Raw genomic sequence first — 27,493 nt, 5'->3', positions numbered from 1 at the left:
TATAAGTAAAATATTTAAATGTAAAATAATGTTAGGTTTTAATATTAATTAAGACTTTTCAATTTTCTTTTTTTTTAATAACACTGTACAGCTTGAGATATTAGTTCCCTGACCAGGCATTGAACCCAGGCCCACAGCAATGAAAGCACAGAATCCTGACCACTGGATTGCCAGGGAATTCCTTTTTTCATTTTTTTAAAAGCTGTTTTAATGTTCTGGAAAAATATGACTTGTTAAGAAAATACATGCACACATAGGAACACACACTTTTCTTTCACTGTAGGGTCTTATATGGGTTGTTTCTCAGTAGATGCATGATGTCAGTAGACGCATGTCAGCTAAGCAGCTTTATGAGTCATCCCTCCCCAACAGGCCTCCAGAATTTTCACAGCCTCAACTACTTTCATCTACGTGAGTAAGAGGAACCTCCATACTCTCCCCATGGTGGCGGCACCAATTTACATTCCCCGCAACAGTGTATGAGGATTCTCTTTCTTCCACATTCTCACCAACACTTGCTATTTCCTGCCTTTTTGATAACAGCCATTCTAACGGGCATGAAGTGATGTCTCACGGTGGTTTTGATTTGCATTACCCTGTTATTAGTGATGCTGAGCACCCTTTCATGTGTCTGTTGGCCGTCTGTATGTCTTCTTGGGAAAAATGTCTTTTCAGCTCCTCTGCCATTTTAAAATTGGGTGTGTGTTTTTGCTGTTGTTACTGTTGAGTTGTATGGTGTCTTTACAGATTTTGGATATTAGCGCCATACTGGATATATGATTTGCAAATATCTTCTCCTATTTGATAGGTTGTCTTTTCATTCTGTTGATGGTTTCCTTTGTTGTGCAGAAGCTTTTTAGATTGACATAGTTCCATTTGTTAATGATCCAGCTCTCCCACTTCTGCGTATTTATCCAAAGAATCTGAAAACACTAGTTCAAGAAGATATATGTATCCCTATGTTCATCACAGCATTATTTAAAATAGACAAGAGATTAAAAACAACCTAAGTTCCCTTCAATAGATGAATGGATAAAGAAGATATGGTATATATACATATATATATGTAGATATATAGATACACACACACACAATGAAAAAAAATGAAATCTTGCCACTTGCAATAACATGGATGTACCTTGAGGTTATTATGTTAAGTGAAGTAAGTCAAACAGAGAAAGAAAATAACCTATGATTTCACTTCTATTTGGAATATAAAAACAAAAACAAACAAACAAAAAATAAAATAAATAAACAAACCAAATCAAACACAAAGATATAAAGAATGGATTCCCTCGTGGCTCAGATGGTAAAGAAAAAAAGTGAAGTCGCTCAGTCGTGTCTGACTCTTTGCGACCCCGTGAACTGTAGCCTGCCAGGCTCCTCTGTCTATGGGATTCTCCAGGCAAGAATATTGGAGTGGGTTACCATTTCCTTCTCCAGGGGATCTTCCCAACCCAGGGATCGAACCCTGGTCTCCCGCATTGGAGGCAGACGCTTTAACCTCTGAGCCACCAGGGAAGCCCCCATGGTAAAGAACCTGCCTGCAATGTGGAAGATCTGAGTTCAGTCCCTGGGTCAGGAAGGTCCCCTGGAGAAGGAAATGGCAATCCACTCTAGTACTCTTGCCTAGGAAATCCCAAGAACAGAGGAGCCTGGTGGGCTACAGTTCATGGGATCGCATGAACACCATGGAGCAACTAACACTAGGCTACCAGAGGGTAAAGGGCTGGGAGAAGGGGAGGACAAAACAGGTAAAGGGGATCAACTGTGTGGTGACAGATGGAAATGAAATGTTTGGTGGTGAGCATGCTGCAGTGTTTACAGAAGTAGAAACATGTGGTACTCATGAATTTATGAAGGTTATAAACCAATGTCACATCAATAAAAAACACATTTAAAAATAAATATTAAAAAGGGAAAGGAGGGCTTCCCTGGTGGTTCAATGATAAAGAATCCAGCTATCAAAGCAAGAGACATGGGTTCAGTCCTTGGGTCAGGAAAATTCCACATGCCACAGAGCAACTAAGCCTATGTGCTACAACTGTAGAGTCTGTGCTCTAGAGCCCAGGAACCACAACCACTGAGCCCATGTGTGGCAACTACTGAAGCCCACAGGCCTAGAGTCCGTGCTCCACAACACAAGAAGCCGTAGCAGTGAGAAGCTGTGCACCGAACTAGAGAGTAGCCCCTGCTTGCTGCAAACAAGAGAAAAGCCTGTGACGCAAACAAGACCCAGCACAGCCAAAAATAAATAAGATGAATAAAATTTTTTTAAAAAGATAAAGATGTAAGATGTGAGAGGATCGCAGGAGTCTGGTGAGGGAGGTGGTCTTGATTGGAACACTTTTCAGTGATTCCCAAATCAAGACACATAGGCCTACTACTTTGATCATTAGTTTTCCGTTTTCAGGAAGGGATTTTTTTCCCTAATTATTTATTTATTTATGTGGCTGTATCGATCTTTGTTGCAGCATGCAAACTCTTAGCTGTGGCATGTGGGATCGAATTCCTGGAGCAGGGATCAGACCTGGGCCCCCTTCATTGGGAGTGTGGAGTCTTAGCCACTGGACTCCCAGGGAAGTTCCCAGGAAGGAATCTTGAAAAAGAAATATTGAGAGAAAAAAACAGATCAAGAAGAGGAAGAGCCTGGCAGAAGAGGAAGGGCTTTCTTATTATGCAGGCATCAGACATTAACACAGGCAGCCCGGGCAACCCACACACTTGCTCACTGTGCTCTCACTTCCACCATCGTCTACTCCTTCCATTCTGACCCAGAGGAATGGGTACCTCCCAAGATGACACGTGCCACAACCCCTCCCAGGGTGCTGAGCTGAGCCAGGCCTCTGACTACGTGGCCTCAGTGGCCAGTGCCATGCTTCCTGGGGGTGCTGTACAAACCTGACACTTGGTGAGGGGTTAAATCTGAGGGTGGATATTAGGAGACAACCCTGGTGTCACACAAAAGCACTGGAGCCGAGGCTGAGATTTTCGGGCTCCTGCTTCTGGCCCCTTCGCTGGACTACCTGTTGAGTGGCTGGTCTAGTTCCCTTCCCTCTCTGAGCCCCAGGCTTTTCATCTGTCTAATGAGACCTGGGTTCAACTCCTGGGTCAGGAAGATCCCCTGGAGAAGGAAATGGCAACCCACTCCAGTACTCTTGCCTGGAGAATCCCATGGACAGAGAAGCCTGCCATGGGGCCGCAAGAGTTGGACACAACTTAGTGACTAAACCACCAATGAGACCTCTGAGGACCCCTAAGCTTTGAATCTAGAAGGTAGAACTCAGCATAATATTTGGTGCCTTTGATAGGTGGTCAACACAAGTGGTTAAAAGCAAGCCCTCTCTCTAGAGAATACATAAATTATGGATAAAATTTTCCTTTGAGTGAACATAAAACTTGAAAAAGCATTTCCAAGGACTCCCAACTATATGTAGAAAATAGACCACAGGCGCCTGTCTTCTCACAGTGTGGTTGGTGGTCAAGAGGCCTCAGGGGCCACACTGCCTGGGTTTGAATCCTGTTCTGACTGACCTCAGACAAGTGCACGTCAGTTGTCTCATTTCTGAAACAAGGAAAGTTCTAGGACCTGCTTGTCCCTTGGAGAGGGCTACCAGTGGAGACAGAGTTTTTGGGAAGAGGGGCCAAGATGCAGAGATGGGTGTGGCTAAAACCTGTGGCTGAAGGCCGAGGCTGTAGGATAGTTGATGGTGGAAAGGAGGTTCCAGTGGCTTTGCAAGAGGACACCCCCAGGAGGAGGACAGGGGTGGGAAGCACGAGGCAGTGTGGAAATGGGTGTGGAAGAAGGCAGATGACCAGGGGACGTGTACATGGGGCAGAGCCCGGCTGAAGAGGGAGAAGGGAGACGCAATGGGACAACCTGTTTCAAGATTCCAAATTAAACTCTGGTTTAAGGGGCTTTCATAGGTTCACTTCAGCTAGTGTCTGAAGTTAGTTCTTTGCTCGAACTTCCAAACAGGAAGTTGTCTTTTGACCTGGTAACTTTGGGTTCTGGGTAGAGAAACATAGAGTCCTGAGAGGAAGAAGTTGCATACATAGCCTTTCAGCCTCCAAAGAGCTGAGCCCAGGCTGAGAAGCTGATGGGGAAGTCCTGCTTCAGGATAGGAGGGCAGTCCCCTCCTATTCTTTTTTTTGGGGGTAGGGTGGGGCAGCCACTAGGCTTGAGGGATCTCCAAGACCAGGGATCAAACCCGTGCCCCATGCAGTGGAAGCTCAGAGTCTTAACTGCTCAGTGTCTGAGTAAAGCTTGGAGTCTTCCCGTCAGGGAAGTCCCAGTTCCTTAGTTTTTTTAGTAATGACAGTTTTATTAGGACATAATGCACATACTATACAATCCACCTATTTAAAGTGTACAGTTCAATAATTTTAGTCTCTTCAGAGTTAGGCAATCAGTTCTAGAAGGTTTTCATCATCCCCCCAAAGAAACCTTGTACTCATGAGTAATCACTCCTTCCCCACACCCAACATCCTCCTCCCAGCCCTATATGGAAATTTTGTATAAATATAATTGTATAACATGGGATCTCTTTTTAAAAACTGGGGTGCTGCAGGCTCAGTCGTGTCTGACTCTTTGCTACCCCATGGACTGTAGCCCACCAGGCTCCTCTGTCCATGGAATTTTCCAGGCAAGAATACTGGAGTGGGTTGCCATTTCCCTCTCCAATACATTTGCTCTATAATGTTGTTAGTTTCTCCCGTACAAAGAAGTGAGTCAGCTGTATGTATACATATATCACCTCCCTCTTGGGCCTCCCTCCTACCTCCCAATCCCACCCTCTAGGTCATCACAGAGCACAGAGCTGGGCTCTCAGCACTGTACGCGCCCCCGCAATCCCACCCTCTAGGTCATCACAGAGCACAGAGCTGGGCTCTCAGCACTGTACGCGCCCCCACAATCCCACCCTCTAGGTCATCACAGAGCACTGAGCTGGGCTCTCAGCACTGTACCCCCCGCTCCCCCCCCCGCCCCCGCAATCCCACCCTCTAGGTCATCACAGAGCACTGAGCTGGGCTCTCAGCACTGTACCGCAGGTTCCCGCTAGGTAGCTATTTCACATACAGCAGTGCACATTGGCTTCTTTTACTGAGTACATTTTTAAGGTTCATCCACTTTGTAGCATGAATCAGAACTTCAGTATTTTGAGTTTTGAAAAACATTGTTTAATGTTATACAAACACACCGTAGGTATACTCTGTTGTAAATATTACGTGGGTCAAGAAATAACAACGTTACCTCCCCTAAAGCCCTCATTCCCCTTCACAGTCAGTATTCCCTCCCCACCCCGCCAACCACTTAGAGTAAGAATGACTTTTTCTTTACCAGGTATCATCAAGCATTTGCATTCCTAAAGACCTTTATCACTTTTTATATTGAGTATTACTCCATTGTATGGACAGACCACATTTTATTGATCTATTCATCCCTGTATGTGTACTTGGAGGATTTCCATTGTTTGCTGCTGTGAATAACGACCTATGAACATCCACGTGCAAGTTTTCTGGACGTATTTCTCTTGGGTGTATACCAATGGGTGGGATTGCTGGGTCTTAGGGTTACCTCCTTTTTCCTTTGCATACACTTCCATTTTAGGACCTGGTATATATCCCACAAGCAATCACAGGTCTGCCTGCCCTGCCACACTATGAGCTTCCTTCATCTTGAATACCCCACTGAACCTAGTATCTGTGTGTGTATGTGTGTGGGCAGAGTTACGCATCATGTTTGACTCTTTGCAACCTCAGGGACTGAAGCTCACCAGGCTCCTCTGTCCCTGGGATTCTCCAGGCAAGAATACTGAAGTGGGTTGCCATGCCCTCCTCCAGGGGATCTTCCCGACCCAGAGACTGAACCTGCATCTCTGCATCTCCTGTACTGCAGGCGGATTCTATACCACTGAGTCACCAGGGAAGACCAACCTAGCACCTAGAAAGCACTAAAATATGTAAGGGGCCCTCCCACTGCTTCAGATGATGCTTACAGGCAGAATAAGAAGAGGTCTTGAACTGGCCATCCGATCTTATAAGAAGGCCTGGCAAGCTTGATCTCGGCAAGATCTTGGTAAGCTTGGCAAGTAGTGAGAGTGAAAGCCTGACTGACCTGTGTTCAAGGAAGAATGGAGAGAGAAGAGTCAGAAAAAGAAAGTACAGATCATTCTTTTGAGGAACTTTTCATAAAAGAGAGCAGAAAAGTGAGACAAGAGCTGGATGGGAAAGTGTAGTCAAGAGTATTTTGTTTTTTCTTCAAGATATGAGAAATGACAGTATGTATGATATCATAGAAAGGCAAGAGCTGATGCTGGGAGAGAGGGGTGGACAAGACAAGAGTGATGTCCTTATGTAGATGAGGGGAGATGTGATCCCATGCAGCAGCAGTGTGAATGATCCATCCCCTGAAAGACGTTGAAACCCTAACTCCTGCTGTGACTATATTTGGAGGTAAGGCCTGGGAGGAGAGGATACAGGTTAGATGAGGTCATAAGGGGAGGCCCCCAGTCCAACAGAACTGGTGCCCTTCTTAAAGGAACAGATACCACAGCTCTTCTCCCTGCCATGTGGGGACATAGCCAGACAGGAAGAGACCTCACCAGGAACCATACTGGCCAGCATCTGATCTGGGGCTTAGCCTCTAGAACTAGGACAAATACATTTCTGTTTTTTAAGTCACCCAGTCTGCAGTATTTTGTTATGGCAGCCCAAGCAGACTAAGACAAGTGGAGAGATTGGTGTTAGGAGGAGCGAGACGAGTTCACCCACAGTAACAGGAGGGGAGGCAAGGCACTTGGGTGCTGACGCAGCTGGGTGTGAGGTGTGGGAGGGTGGGGAGTAGGAAAGGGGGTCTCCTCAGTGCTTTTTTTCAGTGATATAGGAAGCACGATGAGAAGTTGAGAATGAGGACACAGCGTTATGAGTGTAAGAGCAAAACGAGGAAGCAGCGAATGGACCAGCGTGATCCAACGAGGACATCTGAGAAACACTGGGAATCCCTTTGAGGTGTGCAGTCATTGAAGTGAAACTCATCAGTCAGGTGGTATGTTTTTCTCCAGGATGTTCAGCAGTTTGAATGGAGGGAAGGGAACTAGTACAAGTGAGTATAACCACAGCTGGGGTCTGGCCAAGTATAGGGGTAAAGAGTGAGGGTGGAGATGCACTGATGAACACTGGAGACCCCAAATAGTGAGGAGAAGGAGGACTCAGAGGGGATGAGGGCCAGGGAAGAGGCAGGGTGGCCAGCTTGCAGGTCCTGGCTGGACTGCTGGAGTTTTGGATTAGGGCCCCTTGGGGGTGTGGTGTGGAAGACAGCAAGCAAAGAGGGCATGCTAAGAGGGCATGCTAGTGAGGGGCTGCTAAGTCAGGGGGACTAAGATAGTGAGGGGCTGCGATATTGCTGAAAAGACCAGGAGCAGGGCCCAGGCAGTGCTGGGAAAGGAAGCTGAGATCCCTGGGGGAGACCATGCCAGGGTATTGGAAGTTACAGGTTTTGAAAACACTCCAGTTCTGAAAGGGGCAGAGTTGAGAGTGGTTTCCACCTGGTGTTAAAATCTTCATGGCATGAGGAATAACAAAGATAACTCGGAAAAGGGCTATTGGGTGGTATGGGTCTGCTGGTGTGAGCATCAGAGCTGGAGAAGGAGCAACAGTCTGGAAGCAGAGCTGAGCCAGGACAATGCCCCTCCTCCCCCTGAGCCATTGCACAAGCCGCAGAGGAGAGGAGAGCTTGCCCTTGAGATGGCTGACCGTGTTCATGAGGACAGAAAGGGGACGTGGACATTCATTAAAGAGGATACAAGGGGTTTTACTGGTGATAGATGGGGTCAGAAAAGGCCAAGGAGCCCATATCAGGACCAAAGTCTGGAAGATAAAGGAAATTCTGGGAGTTGCTTCGTCATATATATACACATACTTACATTATTTACAAACATTTACATCTCTAGAAAAATACAACTTGTAATTAACAATTAAGGAACAAGATAGTATCTAGTGATGTTCAGTGCGGGTGACAGAGCAGAAACTAATGCCTGTTGTGTGTTAGTCCTTGTTTCTTCTAGGAAACGTCTTATAAACGGTCAATTTCAGGCAGACTTTCAGTTTCCTCAAGGAGAAGGTAATACGTGAATGGTAAATCAGATGCCTTCCCGAAGCGATTGAAATAACTTAATTACCACATGTTCCATTTCATCTTCTGTTAGCAAACAACAGGCACTATAAAAGAAATATCTCATATTAGAATAAAACACAGTCCATCTGTGTTGCAGTATACGGCCCTCTTATTCTAATGCAGGAAGCCCTTTTGTAATAAACCCATCAAAAGCAAGAGTTCTAGGGAGCAGAGACGGAGGGAGACTGGTCTTGGGTCCTTATGGGATGGTAGCTGGAGATCTCCCAGGAGTGCTATCCTGGTACACAGCACAAATTCAGAGCCCCAGCTTCTCAAACCAACTCAGTCTTGATCTTTTTACACTTGCGCTTTTTTGAGTTTTGTTTTTCATCTGACATTTACTCTTCTATGTGACACATACAAGGATTTTAACTTTTTCTTTGTTTCTTCAAATATTTTCTAATTATGCTGTCATTTTAAAAGTAACTTCTCTTCACTACTTTAAGATGGAGTTTTTTTTTTTAATCAGATGTGTAATTCCTGTACTAAATATTACTTGATTATTATTTTCATTATGATGTTTGCCAAGTGTAGGATGGGAGAGAACTTATTTGACATCTTGCCATGTGCTGAATGGCTTGAGAGAGTATACTTGCTGATAACGTGAGTGGAATGATGACTTTAGTGTAATTACTGAGCCTATGACATGAACTATTTCTTTTATGAAGAATTAGGGCTCACTTCATGCTGAATTGAATCCTGGTATCTCCAAATAACAGACCTGAGCTTTTAAGACCCACAGGTAAACTGCCACCCCTTCTAACAGCCATTTCCTTTGCCACAAGAATATCCTGGCCATGGTTTTCTTCTTTCAGCTTCTCTTCCTGATTATTCGTCTTTGTGGTGATGACAGAACACCCTTGAGTGACTCAGAGTAAATCAACTCAGCTACAGCCCTGCCTGAGAACGTTCCTTTGAACTGAGAAAAGGTCATTTCATGGCTTTTTTTTTTTGTCTTCCCCACAGTCTGTATTTCCATAGACCAGATCAGACCAGAGTTCCAAAAGATCTGCATGACTTTGGTAAAAGGAGTTTGTAAAAAACTGTCCATTAGTGTTCATTTTCATGTCCATTTGTGCTGGACATGAAAAGATGTTCAGGATCATTAGTCATTAGGAAAATACAAATTAAAACCACAACAAATTCTTGTTTTATATCTTCTAGTTTGGGGAAAGTTAAAATAAAGAAATTTGACAACAAAAATAATTAGTGCTGGGATCAGAGGGGTTAGGTAAAGGAAAGAGGCATTTTCCTCACTAAGAACCTTGTTGTTTAGCTTCTGACTCATGTCTGACTTGTTTGTGACCCCACGGACTGCAGCATGCCAGGCTTCCCTGTCTTTCACTATCTCCCGGAGCTTGCTCAAACTCATGTCCATTGATTTGGTGATGCCATCCAACCATCTCATTCTCTGTCACCCCCTTCTTCTCCTGCCCTCAATCTTTTCCAGCATCAGGGTCTTTTCCAATGAGTCAGCTCTTCAAATCAGGTGGTCAAAGTATTGGAACTTCAGCATCAGTCCTTCCAATGAATATTCAGGGTTGATTTCCTTTACGATTGACTGGTTTGATCTCCTTGCTATCTAAAGGACTCTCAAGAGTCTTCTCTAGCACCATAATTTGAAAGCATCAATTCTTCAGTGCTCAGCCTAATTCTTAATGGTACAACTCTCACCATCCGCACATGGCTACTCACAGAGATGTGACAAATTTGCATTTCTTCCTGGTTATGCTTGTCCCCGCCTCCCCCATTCCTCCCCCAGCCCTGCCCCCCCACCACATCTGTTAACCCTTTAATAATTGAGTTTAGGGAACTCCCCTTTGCAGCCACAGTGGGCTCTTTAAATCTAAAAGGCATTCTTAAATAGGTAAGAAACACACAAAATACAACATCTGAGCAGCCAACAAAAATATACCAAGAAAAGTAAGCTCCTCTCCCACACCCAGCCCCAAGCTACCTATTTATTCCTCAGGATGTTACCCTGAGATGTCAGTTTTCTCTTCCTAGCTCATCATCCCAAGGCAATATTTTTCATGAAAAATTCTAGTGCCACAGAACCTACAAATGCCTCCCTACTCCCATATCACTCATTTTAATGCTCTTGACTTCCAAAGATTTTCTTGCAAATATGGTCTCTTTCACCACCTCTTCAATTTGATGCTAAGCAGGCCGACATCTTTATCAATAACAATGATGTTTGGTTCCTGCCTATGTCTCCGCCTCTGCTGCTTCTCCCAGCTGGAATGCCTTCTGTTTCTTACATGCCCATCCATTCTCCCCAGTGTGACCTTAAGTTTCTCAGAGGTAGGATCCCTAATATATGCTTTCTCTGAATCTCATACAACGTCTAGCCTCACTGGGTATACTGATCTCAAGCCATCGGCTCACACAGTGCCTGCCATCTAGTCACCTCCATAAGAGTGCTTGTTGAAAGAATAAAGGAGCAGGTAAAGGAACGCGGCCTGGACTACCCCGTCACCTTTCTCAGTGGCCCTGGATGACAGCCCTCCCATGAACAACATCTCCTATCATTGTTCATGAAGGCCACACATCAACTGTTACCATCAGGATCTCAGCAGAGGCCCTGCCTGGGATCTCACCCTCACCTGCCCTCACGAGCACTGCTTCAGATCTGAACGCCCCACCTCTGACCATAACCTCCAGGTCTTCTGCTGCTGCCCCTACACTGCTAGCACACCTGCCTCTCACCTCATCCATGGCCGATCCCTTCTCACCCTCTCTCCACGGGGCCTCCTAGCCCACCAACCCCTGGTGGCCTCAGTACCCCTGCCCAGCCTGCACCCTGCAGCTGGCTGAGCTGTCTTCTAGAATCCCTTGCCCCAGGCCTTCTGCAGTAGCTGACTTGCCAGGTGACTTGGTCACTGTCCTGGCCAGCATCTGGAGAGAAAGAAACCTCCCAGCCCACACAGTGGTCCCAATGGTACCACTGCTCTCAGGCCATCACTGCATGGCAGTGATGGCTCCATCACCCTACTCCAACCACTCACCCAGTGGCTTTCATGAAAGCCAGCCAAATCACTCAGCCAAGCCAAAGGTCTTGACCACCGCCCTCCTCCTCTGCCTCTCTGAAGCTCTAATGCATGGCCTCTTCCCTTGGATCCATAACAGGGTACCACCTGGCTCTCCTCCTGGACTCCTCCACCTCGCCCTCCACTTTAGGGCCTCCAGCTTCTATTTCTTGGTGACCTCAGATGCTCTGGGAAGCCGTTACTGTCCTAACAAAGATGCTTCCCAACTTGTAACCTCAGCCCCAGCCCCTCCAGCCACTTCTCCAACTAGGTGCTGGATATCTCTACCCACATAATGTGCCTGCACCCCAAACTTGGCCTGACTTGAGCACAAATCCACCTTCCCAAACGGGCTCCATCTGACTCCTGCTATGTCTGGCAGTGCTGCCAAGGGTTGAAATTCCTGTTGCTTTCGGCTCCTTTCTTGAAAAGAGTCATAACCAAAATAGCTAACATTTATTGGGCACCATTATGAGCCAGTCCTCCTCCAATGTGGGAGACCTAGGTTCGATCCCTGGGTTGGGAAGACCCCCTGGAGGAGAGGGCATGGCAACCCACTCCAGTATTCTTGCCTAGAGAATCCCATGGACAGAGGAGCCTGGTGGGCTACAGTCCATGGGGTCACGAAGAGTCGGACACGACTGAGCTACTAAGCACAGCACAACATGAGCCAGTCGCTCTGAAGCATTTTGATTACACCAACTTGCTAGGTGGCTTCCCTGGTGGCTCAGATGGCAAAGCGTCTGTCTGCAATGCAGGAGACCTGGGTTTGATCTCTGGGTTGAGAAGATCCCCTGGAGAAAGAAGTGGCAGCCCACTCCAGTACTCTTGCCTAGAAAATCCCATGGATGAAGGAGCCTGGTAGGCTACAGTCCATGGAGTCGAAAAGAGTTGGACACAACTCAGCGACTTCACTTTCACACCAATACAGCTTCTCTTCTGCTTGGCTAGATTTATCCACTAACCAGTGTCCCCATGTTTTGCCTCTTGTCTATTTATTCATTGTATGCTTTACCAATACAGACATCTTCCCAAAGCATAGTGAAGTGAAGTCGCTCAGTCATGTCTGATTCTTAGCGACCCCATGGACTGCAGCCTACCAGGCTCCTCTGTCCATGGGATTTTCCAGGCAAGAGTACTGGAGTGGGGTGCCATTGCCTTCTAGCTCTGCTCAAAAATCCTCAATGGTTTCTCAGAAATAAATCACTGAACCTCTTGGTAGCTCTCTCTCAATATCCTGGCCTGGCTCAACCCCTATCCCATCAACATATGCTGCCTCAAAAGGGGTGACTTGCCACCCCCAACCCTGCCCTTTCCAGACCTGAGCTTTACTCTTCCCCGAATTCCTAAAAGTCTAGCTCATTGGCCTCTGCCTCCTGACCATGGGGATTCTGCAAGGACAGGGACTTCTGGATCTCCTTAAGGCAACTTCCTTCACCCATGGCCACCATTCATTGTGTTTGGATCCTATCTTTTGTTCATGATGCAGGCCCAGCTCTGATCCTGGCTCCCTAAGTGAACCTTATCCTTGGCTCCATTTTCCTGGGATAGAAGAAGGAGGGAGTATATTTTTGGTGGTTAACAGAATAACCCATGGAGTCTGAAGACCTAGATTTGAATCCCAGCTCTACCATTTATGAGTCACGTGACTTGACTTCTCCAAGTCTTCCATTTGATGTCTCTAAACAAGCTGTAAAGATACCCCCATGCAAAGCTCAATGAGAGGACTGAATGAGATGTTACATGGAAAGTGACTGGTTGGTGCTTAATGAACTGTGGTGAGTAATCTGCTGATATTACTTATTACTGTTCAAGGCAACTGACAGATAAGTAGAACCTGGTTCCCCAAAGAACAGGCCCTCTACATGGGGGTTGTTCTGCTTTTAATACATGATACATACCGTGCCCACTGAGCAGTCTATGGGTTACTTACCTAGGCCCCCGAGTTTCATTGGCTATGACGTCCCAGAAAACCTACAAATGAAGACATTTTTGTCTCAATTAAAGAGCTGGAAAAAAAAAAAAAAAGCTGAAATGTGGGGTTGCTGGCTAGAGGCCTGAACTGGAAAAACTCAAGAGCACAGCCCTGTCAAGCTAGTCTTTCCTACTCTCCTAAATGCTCACATCAAATTGGCTACTGAGTTGAGCCAAAGAGTTGTTCAAAAATTGGTCATCAGATGATAGAAAAACAAAAACTGTTGATGAATGTTTTCTATAGCAATTTTGCATGAAGCTAAAGATGGAGGGAAGGCTAGAATATTCTGGACCAGTGTTGCCCAATGGGGATTTAATGTAAGCCACATAAGTAATTACACATGCTTACTAGCCACATGATACAGTAAAAAGAAATGGATGAAATTAACTTTATTAACTAGCCCAACATATCAAAAATATTACTGTAACAAATAATCAGTATAAACATTATTAATCAGATACTTTACATTCCTTTTGAAATAAGTCCTACAAATCTAGTGTTTATTTTATACTGATGGCACATCTCAGTTTGGACTCTCATATTTAATGGTTTCAACAGCCACATGTGGCTACCATTTTGACAGCACCAGTTTGGATGTTAAGATATGGTCTCACATGTATCCCTCAGTTTCCTCCCCATCAAAGGCACCAGTTAGCCTGGAGCCATGCTAATGATCCAGCAGCTGAGTCCACAAGGTTGAATGAGCTTGTCAAAGTGTCAACTAGCTGATGGCGCTGTTTACATTCAACTCTCTCCCGTTTTGATAGCTCCATGCCAAATACCTCATCTTTCCAATTCATGGCTTTAAGATTGAGATGCTTACTGAAGTAATTATTTGTTACTTTTTGGTGGGGGGTGGGGGGGAATATATGGTGCTATCAGTACCTCCACTGGGGTAAGTTTCCTTCCATTGAATAAAGGTTTATTTTTGTTTGTTTTAATAAGTCAGTTGTTTTGGAGTTATATGGGTACACAGGGCTCTTTTTTTAGGTTGAGTTGCGATCATAGACATCTTACCCCCACCCCCCAAAAAAACATACGAGTAGAAAATTATTTTGGTTTCTGGGTACCAATTTGTTAAAGAGATTATTAACTATACTACTGCTATTTGGGGATTAAAAATAATTTTTTAAAAGAACACTTGAGTTCCCTGATGTTTTACTTATTGGTAATGATGCCTTAAAACCTTCTTCAGCTGAGTTTTTTATAACTTGTTTAGAGGAGATTCAGTTGACTGATAGTTGATTACTTAGAGATCTTCATGGTATTTGAAACCTATAATATAGAAATGGTATCTTTGGGAAATCACATTCTAGGGCCAATACCCCAGAATAGACTAGGTCAGTATTGGCCTATAATAGAACTTTCTGAAGTGATGGAATTGTTCTCTATTTGGTCCAACATGGTAGCCACTGGCCATCTGTGAGCACTTGAAATGTGGCTAGTAGGACTGAGGAACTAAATTTTAAATTTTATTTAATCTTCATTGATTAAATTTTATATTTAGATTATTACATGTGGCTAGTACCCACCACACTGAACGCTGCAGGTCTAGGGAAACTGAAATTAGTTTGTGAACTTGATTCAAGACACAAGTATGAAATGACGTGGATCCAGGATGCCTTCACCTTGTGGAAAGCTTACTCTTCAACAATCCCTATGGGAGCGACGAATTGTAAGTTTCCTCTTGGCGAAGGCTGATACGGAAACTGTTAGGGCTTCAAGAACCCTTAGTCTGAGATTTACAAACAGGTCGGCATCCTCTAGGACTTAAGGAGGGGTTTCTTGTCACCAGGAAAGAATAGGCTGGGACAGGGTCACCAGTTCTCCAGGGCATATGGGTTGCCTTCTGGATTGGCCCGAGATCTCAGGAGACTGAGGAAGGCAATACAAGTAATACCATGTCAGCTTTACCCTCTGTACATCACCTGACTCAATAAAAACTCCTTCTTACCTAAGACTTGCTTCTGGGCTGTAAGTCATGGGAATTATGACCACAGCAGCCAAGAGGAAGAGTTTTGGGGTTTTTTGCAAAGTCTGGCTTGGAGACCAGAAGTGTAACATACGTTGAGGCAGACCATAGACAGGAGGCTGTGGAATGGTCCCAAGTATTACTGGCTGTGTTCCCACTCCTATAATGCTCTCTATGGCCCAAGGAGTCCTACCGCCTCAGGATAATGCAGAATCTCAGGGAACCCAACACACCCGGGAACCCCAGCCAACAAGTACAACAAAAAAGATTTTGTGAAACAACTAAAATGTCAAACTTTGTTTTCATCTTCAAATTAATCATTTTCTGGCCTTTGAAAAACCAATTCCCATTTGAAAACTTTTTAAGGAAAAAAGTATACATACATTTTAAAAACAGCAAGCCACATATTACTGCTGGCAGTATGGCAAAAAGCACATACCTATGCCTTGTATTATCTGGAAAAAAAAAAAAAAGAAATACAATTAGCTGAACTGACCAAAACAGATACAGCTGACCCTCCTTCTATGCAGATTTCATATTTGCAATTTATCTATTCGCTAAAGTTTATTCAAACCAACACCTGCAGTGCTTTCATAGTCATACGCTGACACGGGCAACAAAATGCTGAAAACTGTTGTTCCCAACCGAGGTTCAAGGCAAAACTCTGCCCTCATGTTCTGGCCGTTGTACTGTAGACACAATCCTATTTGTGATCTCTTTAGTGCCCACGTGTTCCACATTTTGTGCTTTTTTGTTGCTTGTTTCACTGTCTAAACTGGCCCTCAAAAACAGTGCTGAAATGCCAGAAGGACCATAATTGATACTTAAACAAAGCTTATTTAACACGTGTATTCTCTCTATAAGACACACAGCCATTTCCCAAACGCAAGCAGGCTGTGTGAGTCATAGAATACACATGTTAGATAAGCTTCATTTAGGCATCAGTTATGGTCCTGCTGGCTGTGAATTTCACCATTCATGCATTAATCACATATATTAAATAATGTGTCTTTAAACAGAAACACACGTAAAACAAGGTTCTATAATGATTCCTTTTCAAACACGTGACCAGAGACTTGGAAGAACCTAACCCTATATCTCCCCTGGGAGTAATGATTCACTATTCACTAATTCTGTGTTCACAGTGACTTAATAAAACATAACTACATGAATAAGTGGCTTCCCTGATAGCTCAGTTGGTCAAGAATCCACCTGCAATGCAGGAGACCCCGGTTCGATTCCTGGGTCAGGAAGATCCCCTGCAGAAGGGATAGACTACCTATTCCAGTGTTCTTGGGCTTCCCTTGTGGCCCAGCTGGTAAAGAATCCACCTCCAGTGCGGGAGACCTGGGTTCGATCCCTGGGTTGGGAAGATCCCTTGGAAAAGAGAAAGGCTACTCACTGCAGTATTCTGGCTTGGAGAATTCCATGGATAGTCCATGGGGTTGCAAAGTGTTGGATATGACTGAGCAAGTCACTTCACTTTCACTGTGAATAAAGAGAATTGCCCGTGTTTCTAAATAAATTTATATGCACAAGGTTGATACATATCAGGTCCAGTGCTTTTTTATTAAAAGCGGCAAATATTTCACTATTTGGCCATCCCATCCTGCCACTGGCAGCACAACTTGGCATCGTGTGCTTGGCAGGGCAATGTGGCAGCCGTGCACAGCAAGCCTTAGAAATGTTTACCATAGAGCAGCTGATACTGTGCTAAATGATGTGCCTACAGTCTCACTGAATCACTGCCACACGCTGGATTAGTGAGTGATCTAATGTTTCAGAGACTCAGGTTTCTCTTGACCTGATAAATATGCCTCCTAGGGCAATTGTGAGCATTAATTGAATCAATACATGTAAGAACCGTGATTAGTTATTGTGTGCTCAGTTATGTCCAACTCTTTGTGACCATATAGACTGCAGTCCACCAGGCTCCTCAGCCCATGGGATTTCCCAGGCAAGAGTACTGGAGCGGGTTGCCATTTCCTTCTCCAAGGGATCTTCCCAACCCAGGGATTGAACCTGAGTCTCCTGCATTGGCAGGTGGATTCTTTAACAGTGCATCACCTGGGAAGCCTGTTAGCTATTACCATTAACCTACTGGAATCTCTACTAATGTCCTTTGATTCTTCAGTTCCATCTCTAAGATGCTAAGCTACAGACAGAATCAGTGATGTGCCTCTCTTCTCTCTCCAAAAAAGGCACAAAGATACTTACTACAGTCTTACAATATCAAAAAGATAAAATAACCAAAGTGTTCACAACAGAAAATAATGATGGTTCATCAGATGGACTCTATCCACCTACCAAAACTCTAAGGGCAGAACAGAGAGGATATGGCAAAATAATCACCACACATTGCTAAGGGAGACAGTAGGGTCACTAACAGCAAATACAACATCAATAAGAGACAGGGGAGAGGAGGAGAGGGGAGGGGAGGAAACGTAAGAGGAGATAGAAAATGAATGAATGAATGAGAATATGAACACACACCCTTTCCTCTTAGTTGGAGCACAGCTGGGTTAGAATGAATAGGCATTGGTTTGATTTGAGTGGTCCTTGGTTAGGAACTGTTAAGTTGTCCCACATACCTATTCTCTCCTCTTTAGTAAAAGAATTCAGATCTGCAGCTGGGCATACTGCCACTCACCTAAAAAATTAGTTTCTCAACCTTTCTTGTAGTTAGGTTTAATCATGTGACAAGTTTTGGGCAATGAGATGCAAGAAGGCTTATGTGGTATTTCTCAAAAGTCTCCCTGGAAGGGGTAAGACACACTATTTTTCCCTTCCTGGGTCCCACTCCTGAGACAGCAGGGTAGGTGGCAGGAGCTAAACCATACTTGGGTTTCTGACAATTGCATAAAGCAGCAATGTGACCAAAGCTGCCTACCTTCAATTATTATTATTACCTTTTTTAGTTGAGAAAAGTTAATCATTTATCCTTGCTTTCAAATATTGTGTTAGTTTCAGGGATATAGCACAATGAACTAGATACATATATAAAGGCTGAGTGCCAAAGAATTGATACTTTTGAATTGTGCTGAAGAAGACACTTGAGAATCCCTTGGACTGCAAGATCAAACCAGTCAATCCTAAAGGAAATCAACCCTGAATTTTCACTGGAATGACTTGCTGAAACAAGCTCCAGCACTTTGGCCACCTGAGGCAAAGAGTCAACTCATTGGAAAAGACCGATGCTGGGAAAGATTGAAGGCAAAAAGAGAAGGGGGCAAAAGATGATGAGACAGTTAGATGGCATCACCAACTCAATGGGCATGAATTTGAGCAAACTCTGGGAGATAGTAGAGGACAGAGGAACCTAGTGTGCCACAGTCCATGGGGTTGCAAAGAGTTGGACACAATGTAGCGAATGAACAACAACAAATTTTGTATCAATGAAAGGGATGCTATTGTGACAATCTTTTCTCAAGGTATCAACAGGGAAAAGCATCTTGAGCATTCGATTCTAAGGGCAGAGGTTAAATGAAAACTGAGAGGGCAAAATGCTTGAAAATCTTAAAATATCCCACATAATTCTATAAAGGATTTTATTTAGAAATTATTTCCTTCAATAATAGTAATAATAATATTTCCTTCAATATTTCAAAGGTAATAGAATTATTTCCTTTGGCCATCTAATGCGAAGAGCTGACTCATTTGAAAAGACACTGAAGCTGGGAAAGATTGAGGGCAGGAGGAGAAGGGGACGACAGAGGATGAGATGGCTGGATGGCATCACCGACTCAATGGACATGAGTTTGGGTGAACTCCGGGAGTTGGTGATGCACAGGGAAGCCTGGCGTGCTGCAGTTCATGGGGTCGCAAAGAGTCGGACACAACTGAGCAACTGAACTGAACTGATTTCCTTCAAGTATATTGACTCTTTGAACACCTGAAGCCTTTCAAGATTTCAGCTTGCTTGTTCATTCTGTAGACAGTCAACCTCTTTCTCCTCGTCGGTTGTACACACTGCACACATGTCAAAGCCAAAAGCGCATTGGTTTTGTTTCTTCTTCTCACTGTAAAGCACGCAAACTGCATTTCCACGCTGTACGCCCTGGGCATTATGCAAAACCCGGTAAGTGGAAGTAATGAAGGAATGTTTGCTCCAAACAGAACAACTGTCATTAACTCTACAAACGGTTTTTTAATATTCTTGGCAACTGTGTTACTTGTATAAATGCTTTGAAAGACACCTCTGTGGGCTTGGTCTTTCCTCTGTTTTTAGAGACCCAATCTATCAGTTACGAATTGGAAGCCATTTCGTACTTTTCCTGGAAGCATTTGTTTGTTTTACTGGAGAAGTCACACTGCTTTGTCTGAAAATGATATCATAACCTTAATGGCTTTATATCATTATCTGAAAAGTTTTTTAAAAGTTCAATATGTGGGAGACTTAGGGAGAATGGCTCAGGAGCCAAATAAAATTCAAATTTGTTCATATTCATTTGTTGGAAGATATCATTAAAAAGGATGTGATTTTAAGTTGACTGGACAACTGGACCCAGGCCATCAGAGGCCCAGGACAACCACTCCTGTGCTTGAAATGTACATGCTCCCAGCTAGTCCCACCATGAGAACTGTTTTTAAGGATGTAGCCTAGAGAGAGAACTTCAAGAGTTGTGAGACCATCAGGATGGCCTATGTGACTGAATCATGATCTCTATATAAATTCTAAGATTTGGCAGGCAGACATAGAGGTCTATTCCTCTTGAGGTCACCCAAGACAAGCCTCCTAAGTAAGCTTCCTTGCTTATTAAACCTGCCACCACTAATCTGGAGTGGCTGCCTTCTTCTTCAGTCCCTCCTTGCCCTTCATAACCAGTGGGCCGATTTACAAACCAATATCATTATATTCATTTTTTGTCTTTTTCTGTTTTATCTGTTTAGAAAAAAAATTATTCACAGAATCACCCTGCCCAGCCTAAGGAGACTCACATTCTCTGGCTGCCCTAGAATCCAGTTCACACTTTACAATTGTGGTATTATCCTGAAATACAGTATTTACTATACATTTCATCTCTTAGGCTTTAATGAACCACTTTCAAATTACTGATCCTTCTGTTTGTAAACTGGAGGTACAATACAAAAAAAAATAGATAAGGAGAACTGTAAATTACAAATATACATGATACTTGAGCAGCACAAAAAGACCATAGCTGAGACAGATTGTCATGCTATTAATCAAATATTAGCCTACACAAGCATATTGAATGCACTTTCTTGTGGCACACATGCACACGTGGAGAACATAATGGTTATGAAGAATATTAGGAAGCAGTGAATAAGTGTGAGTAATTAAGAGAATGGACTCTGAAGCCAGATGGCCTAATTTCAAAATCAGGTTCTACCACTTACAGGTTTGTGGCTTTGGACAAGCACCTTAAACTCCCAATCACATCTTGGTTTCCCCCATAAAATAAGGATAATTATTAGATTGTGTGGGAACAGAATTAACACATGTATTAGAATGGTGCTTGACACAAAGTACTAAAAAATACTAGATTTATATCTTAAAAAAAGGGGGGACTTCCCTGGTAGTTCAATGGCTAGGACTCTGCGCTCCCAGTGCAGGGGGTCTGGGTTCAACCCCTGTTCAGGGAACTAGATCCCACGTGCTGCAAGTAAGAGTTTGAACACTGCAATTAAAGATTCCATATGCCGCAACTAAAGATTCCACATTCTGCAACTAAGACTCTGTGTAGCCAAACAAACAAAAAGGTTTTTTTAAAGTATCTGTGAAAACTATAACTCATTTTATGTTTCAAATTTGTGAACTGAAAGTTAGCCACTAATCTGTGGTGTGAAATTCATGATCACCAGTGGTCCAAGAACCCCATTTGTATATAGGACCTCTACCATAACCCATGCAGTCACTTACTCACCCTCTGGCACACAGGTTGACAAAGAGATGGAAGCTGATGTTCTGAATAATGGATTGCTAACGACACATTGAACATTCTGTGAAAGATCACTTTTCTTTAAGACATATGCTTCAGATGGACTCAAGCCACGGTGACACTGTACTGTTGGCGGACATTCCCACGAATACTGTAGGAGGTTACCATCAATGTCATAGCCCGCTTCCATGATCTCGCAGGTGAGAGTAATGTTTCCATCATCAGACAATGAGCAAAATGTTGACGGTGATGGAGGAGGTGCTGAGGGGAAAAAAAAGGGATGTTTAGTACAGAAAAGAATAATATTTAAACTCCTCATCCACAAATTCACAAAGAACTTCCAACTTCCTTATGTGCTTGAAAAGATAAGCAGACCACTCCTTGAGCACCAAGGTAAGAAAATTCTCTTTTCTTCTAGATCAGATCTACCTGCTCAAATTCAGTGCAGATACAGGCCCCAAATCCCTTATCCTCAATTCTGAAATCCAAAGATGTCTGAAAGCCAAATGATTGTTCACAAATATTTGTTATCATGTTTTATTAAAAATACCTGCTTGAGTATAAGGTGCTCCCCATTAACTAAGTGAAGTGCTTCCTCACACACACAGAGGAGATCATTTATATCACCTTTCTAAAATCTGAAAAAGGCTGAATTCCATCTGACTCAAATGAGTTTGCTAAAGGTTCTGAGGAGCTATATTGTGGGCTGGTCCCACTCAGAGGCAGAGGAGGGCGTGGCACATGTCACACGCATGCCAGTCTAGAGACATCACCCCCAGGTTTCTTCTAGAAACACCTGCTACTGGCTAAGGCAGTAGCCTTTGAGGATGAGTAAGACACAAGTCATGATGCACCATCATTTCTCTCTAAAGCCTCAAAGCTAATGAGCTGACCGTATCAATCACTGGTTCATTTATTAATTCATACACCTTCTTGCATCTCTCCTTTCCACCTAAAACCAATCATAAGAGATTTGAGAAAAAAAATATACAAAAACTGGTCATGGACACATCTGGATAATAAAATTTCAACACCTTATAAGTTGCATGTGGATAATAAAATTTCAATACCTTGTAAATACTAAAAAGCAAAGTAAAGTCCATCAAGATGATGCGATACTATACTGTCACTTAAAATATTTTCTAAGACAAAGGAACCCAAGCTCCAAGGAATAATCTAAAAAACAAATATATACAATTCATCTTGCCCTCGTCTTCTCCTTCTGAGTTATCTTTGGCTCAGTTAAATAAAACACCCAGCCTGTCTTGTTAGACCTGAGTCATACATGACTTTCCTTTCTGTTTGGGGGCTTCTTCAAGTTTTAGGTTTAATCTAGCTCATATTATTAAGTACATGCTGTCTTAAGGTTTGTTCTTTCGTTAAAGAACTCGTACACACACACACCACACGAGTGTGTATTCACTGCAGAGTACCTGCTATCAGTAAGCAGGGTGACACACGGTGAGTCGTGGCAGAAACAGGTGTCAGGAAAGCGTGCATTCAAGGTTAAAGGGATAAGGAGGGTGAGGAGGGCCCAGGAGCCATGCTTCACGGTTTGGCCAAGACCAGGTCCTGAGCAGAAATGAGGGCTGAACCCAGTGCTCAAGGAGTCAACCTGGAGCCTATTCTAATAATCACTTTAGAATCCCATGGCCTATTGGAAAACCACAGGCCATCCTAACCATGATCATTCAAAATCACATTTGCAGTCAGCCTTAAAAGAAAGGAAATTCAGACACATGCTACCACAGGGGTGAGTCTTGAAGGCATTATGCTAAGTGAAATATGCCAGTCATGAAAAAACAAATCTTGTACAATTCCACTTAGAGGAGGTTTTTAGAGTAGCCAAATACTTAAAGAGACAGAAAATGGAATGATGATTACCAGGGAACAGGGAGACAGGAGGGAAGGGGGGATTAGTGTTTAATGGGCAGAGTTTTACTTCGGAAGATGAAAAGTTCACCATGTTCTGTTACAGATTCTAGCTTATTGATCTAGTTCAGCCAATGCTGGGTCTTTCCAGGTGGCACTAGTGGTAAAGAACCCTCCTGCCAATGCAGGAGACATGAGAGGTGGGTTCGATCCCTGGGTTGGGAAGATCCTCTGGTGGAGAAAATGGCAACCCATTCCAGTATTCTTGCCTGGAGAATCCCAAGGACAGAGAAGCCTGGTGGGCTATAGTCCATGAGGTCACAAAGAGTCAGACACGACTGAGTGACTGACTACACTCAGCCAATGTCTTGCTGCCCACAGGACTTACCACAGCTATAATCTAACAAACATTAGTTATATCTGTCCCTTAAACAACCAGCAAGAAATGTGCCTACTTCATCCATAGGACAACTTAGTTAATTGATATAGTTAATGAATTAAGAGCTCACTATTCTGTAAGAAATGAGAATTTCTTACACATATCTGGTGACATTTCTATATTTTCATACATACCCCTTAATAAAAAGTCATATACCAGTCCAGACTTGTTAAGGACAGAGCAGTTAATCCTATTTATATGAACATTACCAGCCCCCATGCAATAAAGGTTGTAAGAGGATGGGGAAGAACTATGAAACGTTGATGGTGGCAATTTTAAGGGGACTTTGAAGGAAGGAGGAAAGCCAGATGTTCACCTCTAGAAAAGCACAAAGATGCCCTGAACTCAGGAGGTACCAGGAAATCCCCCTGTCTAAAATATCTTTTCTGAAAGGGTCTGGTGTCTCCGGAAGGCTACTGAGTCTTATTATTTCAGTCTTAACAAACCCTCATGGAAGTATGACTTCCTCATTTCTAAAAAAAAAAATAAAGTGTGACTAATCATTTTGACATTCAGATATATATTTTTATAACCAAAATCTAAATTTTATTAACTCTAACTTGGAAATACCTTCTGGTTCTTTCCTTTCCAAACATCTGCTACCAACACCTCTGTCTACCAGGATGATCATGATAGCTTCCAACCTGGGGTCTCCTCTTCCTAATCCACCATAAATTGCTATCATCTGATTAACCTTCCAAAAATACATTTCATTAAGACACTTCTCTGCTCCAGTATGAGACGCAATGGCTCTTGACTGCTGCTGCTAAGTCACTTCAGTCATGTCCGACTCTGTGCGACCCCATAGATAGCAGCCCACCAGGCTCTTCCATCCCTGGGATTCTCCAGGCAAGAATACTGGAGTGGGTTGCCATTTCCTTCTCCAATGCATGTATACATGCTAAGTCGCTTCACTTGTGTCTGACTCTGTGCGATCCCATGGACAGCAGCCCGCCAGGCTCCCCTGTCCATGGGATTCTCCAGGCAAGAATACTGGAGTGGGCTGCCAATTCCTTCCCCAGGCTCTTGACTGCCACAGGCTAAAACCCAGATTCCCAAACCAGAACCTGAAGTCGACACATTTAATATGGCCAATATTACTCAGTGCTTCCTGATTGAAACTCACATGCCCTGCACCTTGCGCCTCCCCAGGCCTTTGCTGAGCCTCCTAAGAACTGTCCACTTGGCTTAATTATCAGAATCAACCACCATTGTTGAGTTAGCAGGCAATTCTAAAATTTTAATTACTTTTAAATTATACTTTTAAACATTTCATGAAGTTTTAAAAAGAGAAATTGTTTTGAACTCAGTTTTATAAACTCTATAAAGGGGCTCTTAAGAAGCATTCAATTCTAATTTAAAATCTGAGCCAATCTTTTCATTTGTTTGCCCTCTAAACTGCTAGATCCCCAACTTGCAGGTTTTAAAGATTCTGTTTCTTCAGTGGCATCAGCTGGTTCTAATGGGATGCCTGTACACCTTAACAAGCTTCACTTTTCTAAAAGGAGTTCATAATCTCCTGGACAAACCAGTCACCCAGTCCGAGGGCACCCATTTCTATCAGTTGTACATCCCACCATCCAGATCAATTGCTTCCATATCTGTTGAGTGCCTATTACCTACTTAAGTCCTTTGCTAGGCTCTGAAGTTACAATGGTGACCAAGAGAGAAATTCTCTCTTCCTTCCAATGTCACCAACACTCAGTAGTTGAACTGGTGAGTGACAGCTGTTCATCCAGTTAATCATCATATCCTGTTCCACTGAGACCACCACAAACAGGAGGTGGGGAACTCAGACCTGAACTGTTATATTGCACTCTGTCTCTACTTCACCCCCTGGAAACCATCTTACACACTTTGTCACAGGCTGGATCTTCCTAAGACAGCCTTTAACCTAGAGGAAGTAGGCCTAGAACTATACTCATACCTCGGATAAGATGAGTGGAAACTGTGATGCATCAGAGGGGAGAGATGGGAATGGGCTGAGCTGAGCTATGCTGCAGCACACAAAAGGCAGCTATGAGACAAAGCATTACTAGGACATTTGAGAACAGCAAGGGAAGATGAATGTTAGCTGAACCTACTGTGATAATCATTTCATAATACATGTAAATCAAACCACCATGCTGTATGCCTTAAACTTAGACAGTGATGAATGTCGATTATTTCTCAATAAAACTGGAGGAAAAAACCAAACATGTAGGGGTAGCCATCAGCCTCTGGAAGTCGGTAACAAGGCAAGTGCTTTAGACATGGGGGAAAGAGAATAACCAGGAAGCATTAGTGAGAGGCACAGAGGAACCTGAATCCTATCCCCAGTTCCAGTTTAAAGTGGTAAGAGGAGGGAAAATAAAATCCCACCACCTGTGTGGGGTGCAGGAGGAAGCACGAACTCCAATTCACAGGTGTTCAAAGAGTTCTGAGTTCATGTTGCCACTACACACTTTTTCAGAACATTCCCGGCAAGACAAGTGATGCTGCTGCCAGCGGCTGTGGCCAGCTTGTGCTGTTCTCTCGACCTCAGTCACATCCTCTCTTCACTGAGAGGATGACAGGGAGCTAAAAGTGGCTCCTGGGTACCAGAAAGAGAGAAAAACCCTGACAACAGGTGATACAGCTCATTGTTTTATGTCCCATAAACCATTGGTTAGTATTAGTCTCCTAAAATACTTGGAAATTTGCTATTTGAACAAACAAATTTATGGATACTCACCAATCACTTTGAGGTGGAACTCGGACTTATTTCTAACACCTGGGGATTCAAGTTCATACAGACCCTCATCTGATTTTGTTAACCTGGTGATGGTGAGGTTACCTGACCCAATGTCTAAATAAACTCTATCTTTAAAAGACTGAAAAGCTTCGAGTCCAGATTGTATATCCCATTCTACAACTTTATTCTTCTCCTTCTTCCATATAATCTCTGTACTCGGGTGAAACTTTGAAACGTAAAAGGTTACATTCCCATTCATAGCTCCATAAATTTCTTGAGAACAGCTGATGAAATCTAGAGAGGAAAAAAAAAAAGAAAGAAATTGATTAGGAAAAATGATATGACTTGATCAAAAATAGGAAACTATCTTTCAAGATGCCTTTTTCAAGGGAAAATGATTAAGTTTAGTGGTAAAAATTATTCATTAGCTACTTTTTGTAGGAAGCTGATAACTGCTGATAAAAAGTACAGGAGGTAGAACATGCTTAACCCTGTAGAGTTTATTCTTTAATAGGAAACGGGGTGGGGGGCCCTTCCTTGGTGGTCCAATGGGTGAGAATCCACCCAGCAATGCAAGGGGACACAGGTTCGATCTCTGGTCCGAGAAGGTTCCTACATGGTGCAGGCAACTACTAAGCCCATCTGCCTAGAGCCTGTGCTCCACAGCAAGAGAAGTCACCAGAATGAGCCTGCACATGGCAACGAAGAGTAGCTCCTGCATACCACGCTAGAGAAAGCTGGCGCCCAGCCATGAAAACCCAGCATAAGCAAAAGTAAGATAAATAAATTAAATGAATTAAAAAAAAAAAATAGGGAACTGGGGTCTGCCTAAATCCAAGAAATGGATTCAACATTTCTGGAGCACCATAGGTGGTTCAGCTGGTAAAGAAGCCACCTGCAATGCAGGAGACCTGGGTTCAATTCCTGGGTTGGGAAGCTCCTCGGAGAAGGGAAAGGCTGCCCACTCCAGTATTCTGGCCTGGAGAATTCCAAGGAATGTGTAGTCCACAGGGTCGCAGAGTCGGACATGACTGAGCAACTTTCACTTTCACACCAACTACATGCCAGGTACTGTGGGCCATGCTGGGGAAAGGGTGGCGAACAAGACAGGTATTGCTCCAGGCTCTCAAGGGAGAAGACACTGAGCAGGCAAGGAGAACCACCCAGTCAAGGGCCTTTCCTAGGAGATCATGCTGACCTGACACAGGATAACAAAGCACTGGAAGATAAGAGAAGTCAGCGAGATAAGAGGACGGGTAGAAAAGATGATCCGGCAGACAAGAGTCAGGGCATGAGTCAGGAACGTGCTTGGCATGTTGGAGGAAATAAAAGCAGTTCCAAATGGCTGGAAGAGAGCAAGATGGGGGAATGGGTGGGCAATGAGGCTTGAGAGGCAGCCAGGGGCCAGATCACAGAG

At 43.7% G+C, this 27,493-nt stretch overlaps 1 protein-coding gene across 3 annotated transcripts in view; it reads right to left on the bottom strand.

Annotated features, from left to right (window-relative positions):
• CD58 (CD58 molecule) overlaps window positions 1-27,493 on the bottom strand; it is a 63,523-nt gene that overhangs the window by 15,378 nt on the left and 20,652 nt on the right. Inside the window, exons 2-6 of one of the 3 annotated variants that reach the window (XM_070785854.1) lie at window positions 26,077-26,370; window positions 21,038-21,313; window positions 15,592-15,607; window positions 13,139-13,179; window positions 5,159-8,220 (exon numbers count right to left, since the gene is read on the bottom strand). In XM_070785854.1, the coding sequence (XP_070641955.1) occupies window positions 13,161-13,179; window positions 15,592-15,607; window positions 21,038-21,313; window positions 26,077-26,370 (605 nt within the window). In that variant the 3' untranslated portion in view covers window positions 5,159-8,220; window positions 13,139-13,160. Of the gene's footprint in view, window positions 1-5,158; window positions 8,221-13,138; window positions 13,180-15,535; window positions 15,608-21,037; window positions 21,314-26,076; window positions 26,371-27,493 lie in introns of those variants that run through there. The other 2 variants (XM_070785853.1, XM_070785855.1) reach the window with 2 other exon arrangements.

The sequence above is a fragment of the Bos indicus genome, chromosome 3, assembly GCF_029378745.1.
Source record: "Bos indicus isolate NIAB-ARS_2022 breed Sahiwal x Tharparkar chromosome 3, NIAB-ARS_B.indTharparkar_mat_pri_1.0, whole genome shotgun sequence".
In the NCBI taxonomy this organism is placed as follows: Eukaryota; Metazoa; Chordata; class Mammalia; order Artiodactyla; family Bovidae; genus Bos; species Bos indicus.
This window is presented reverse-complemented; position numbering and strand designations above follow the sequence as displayed.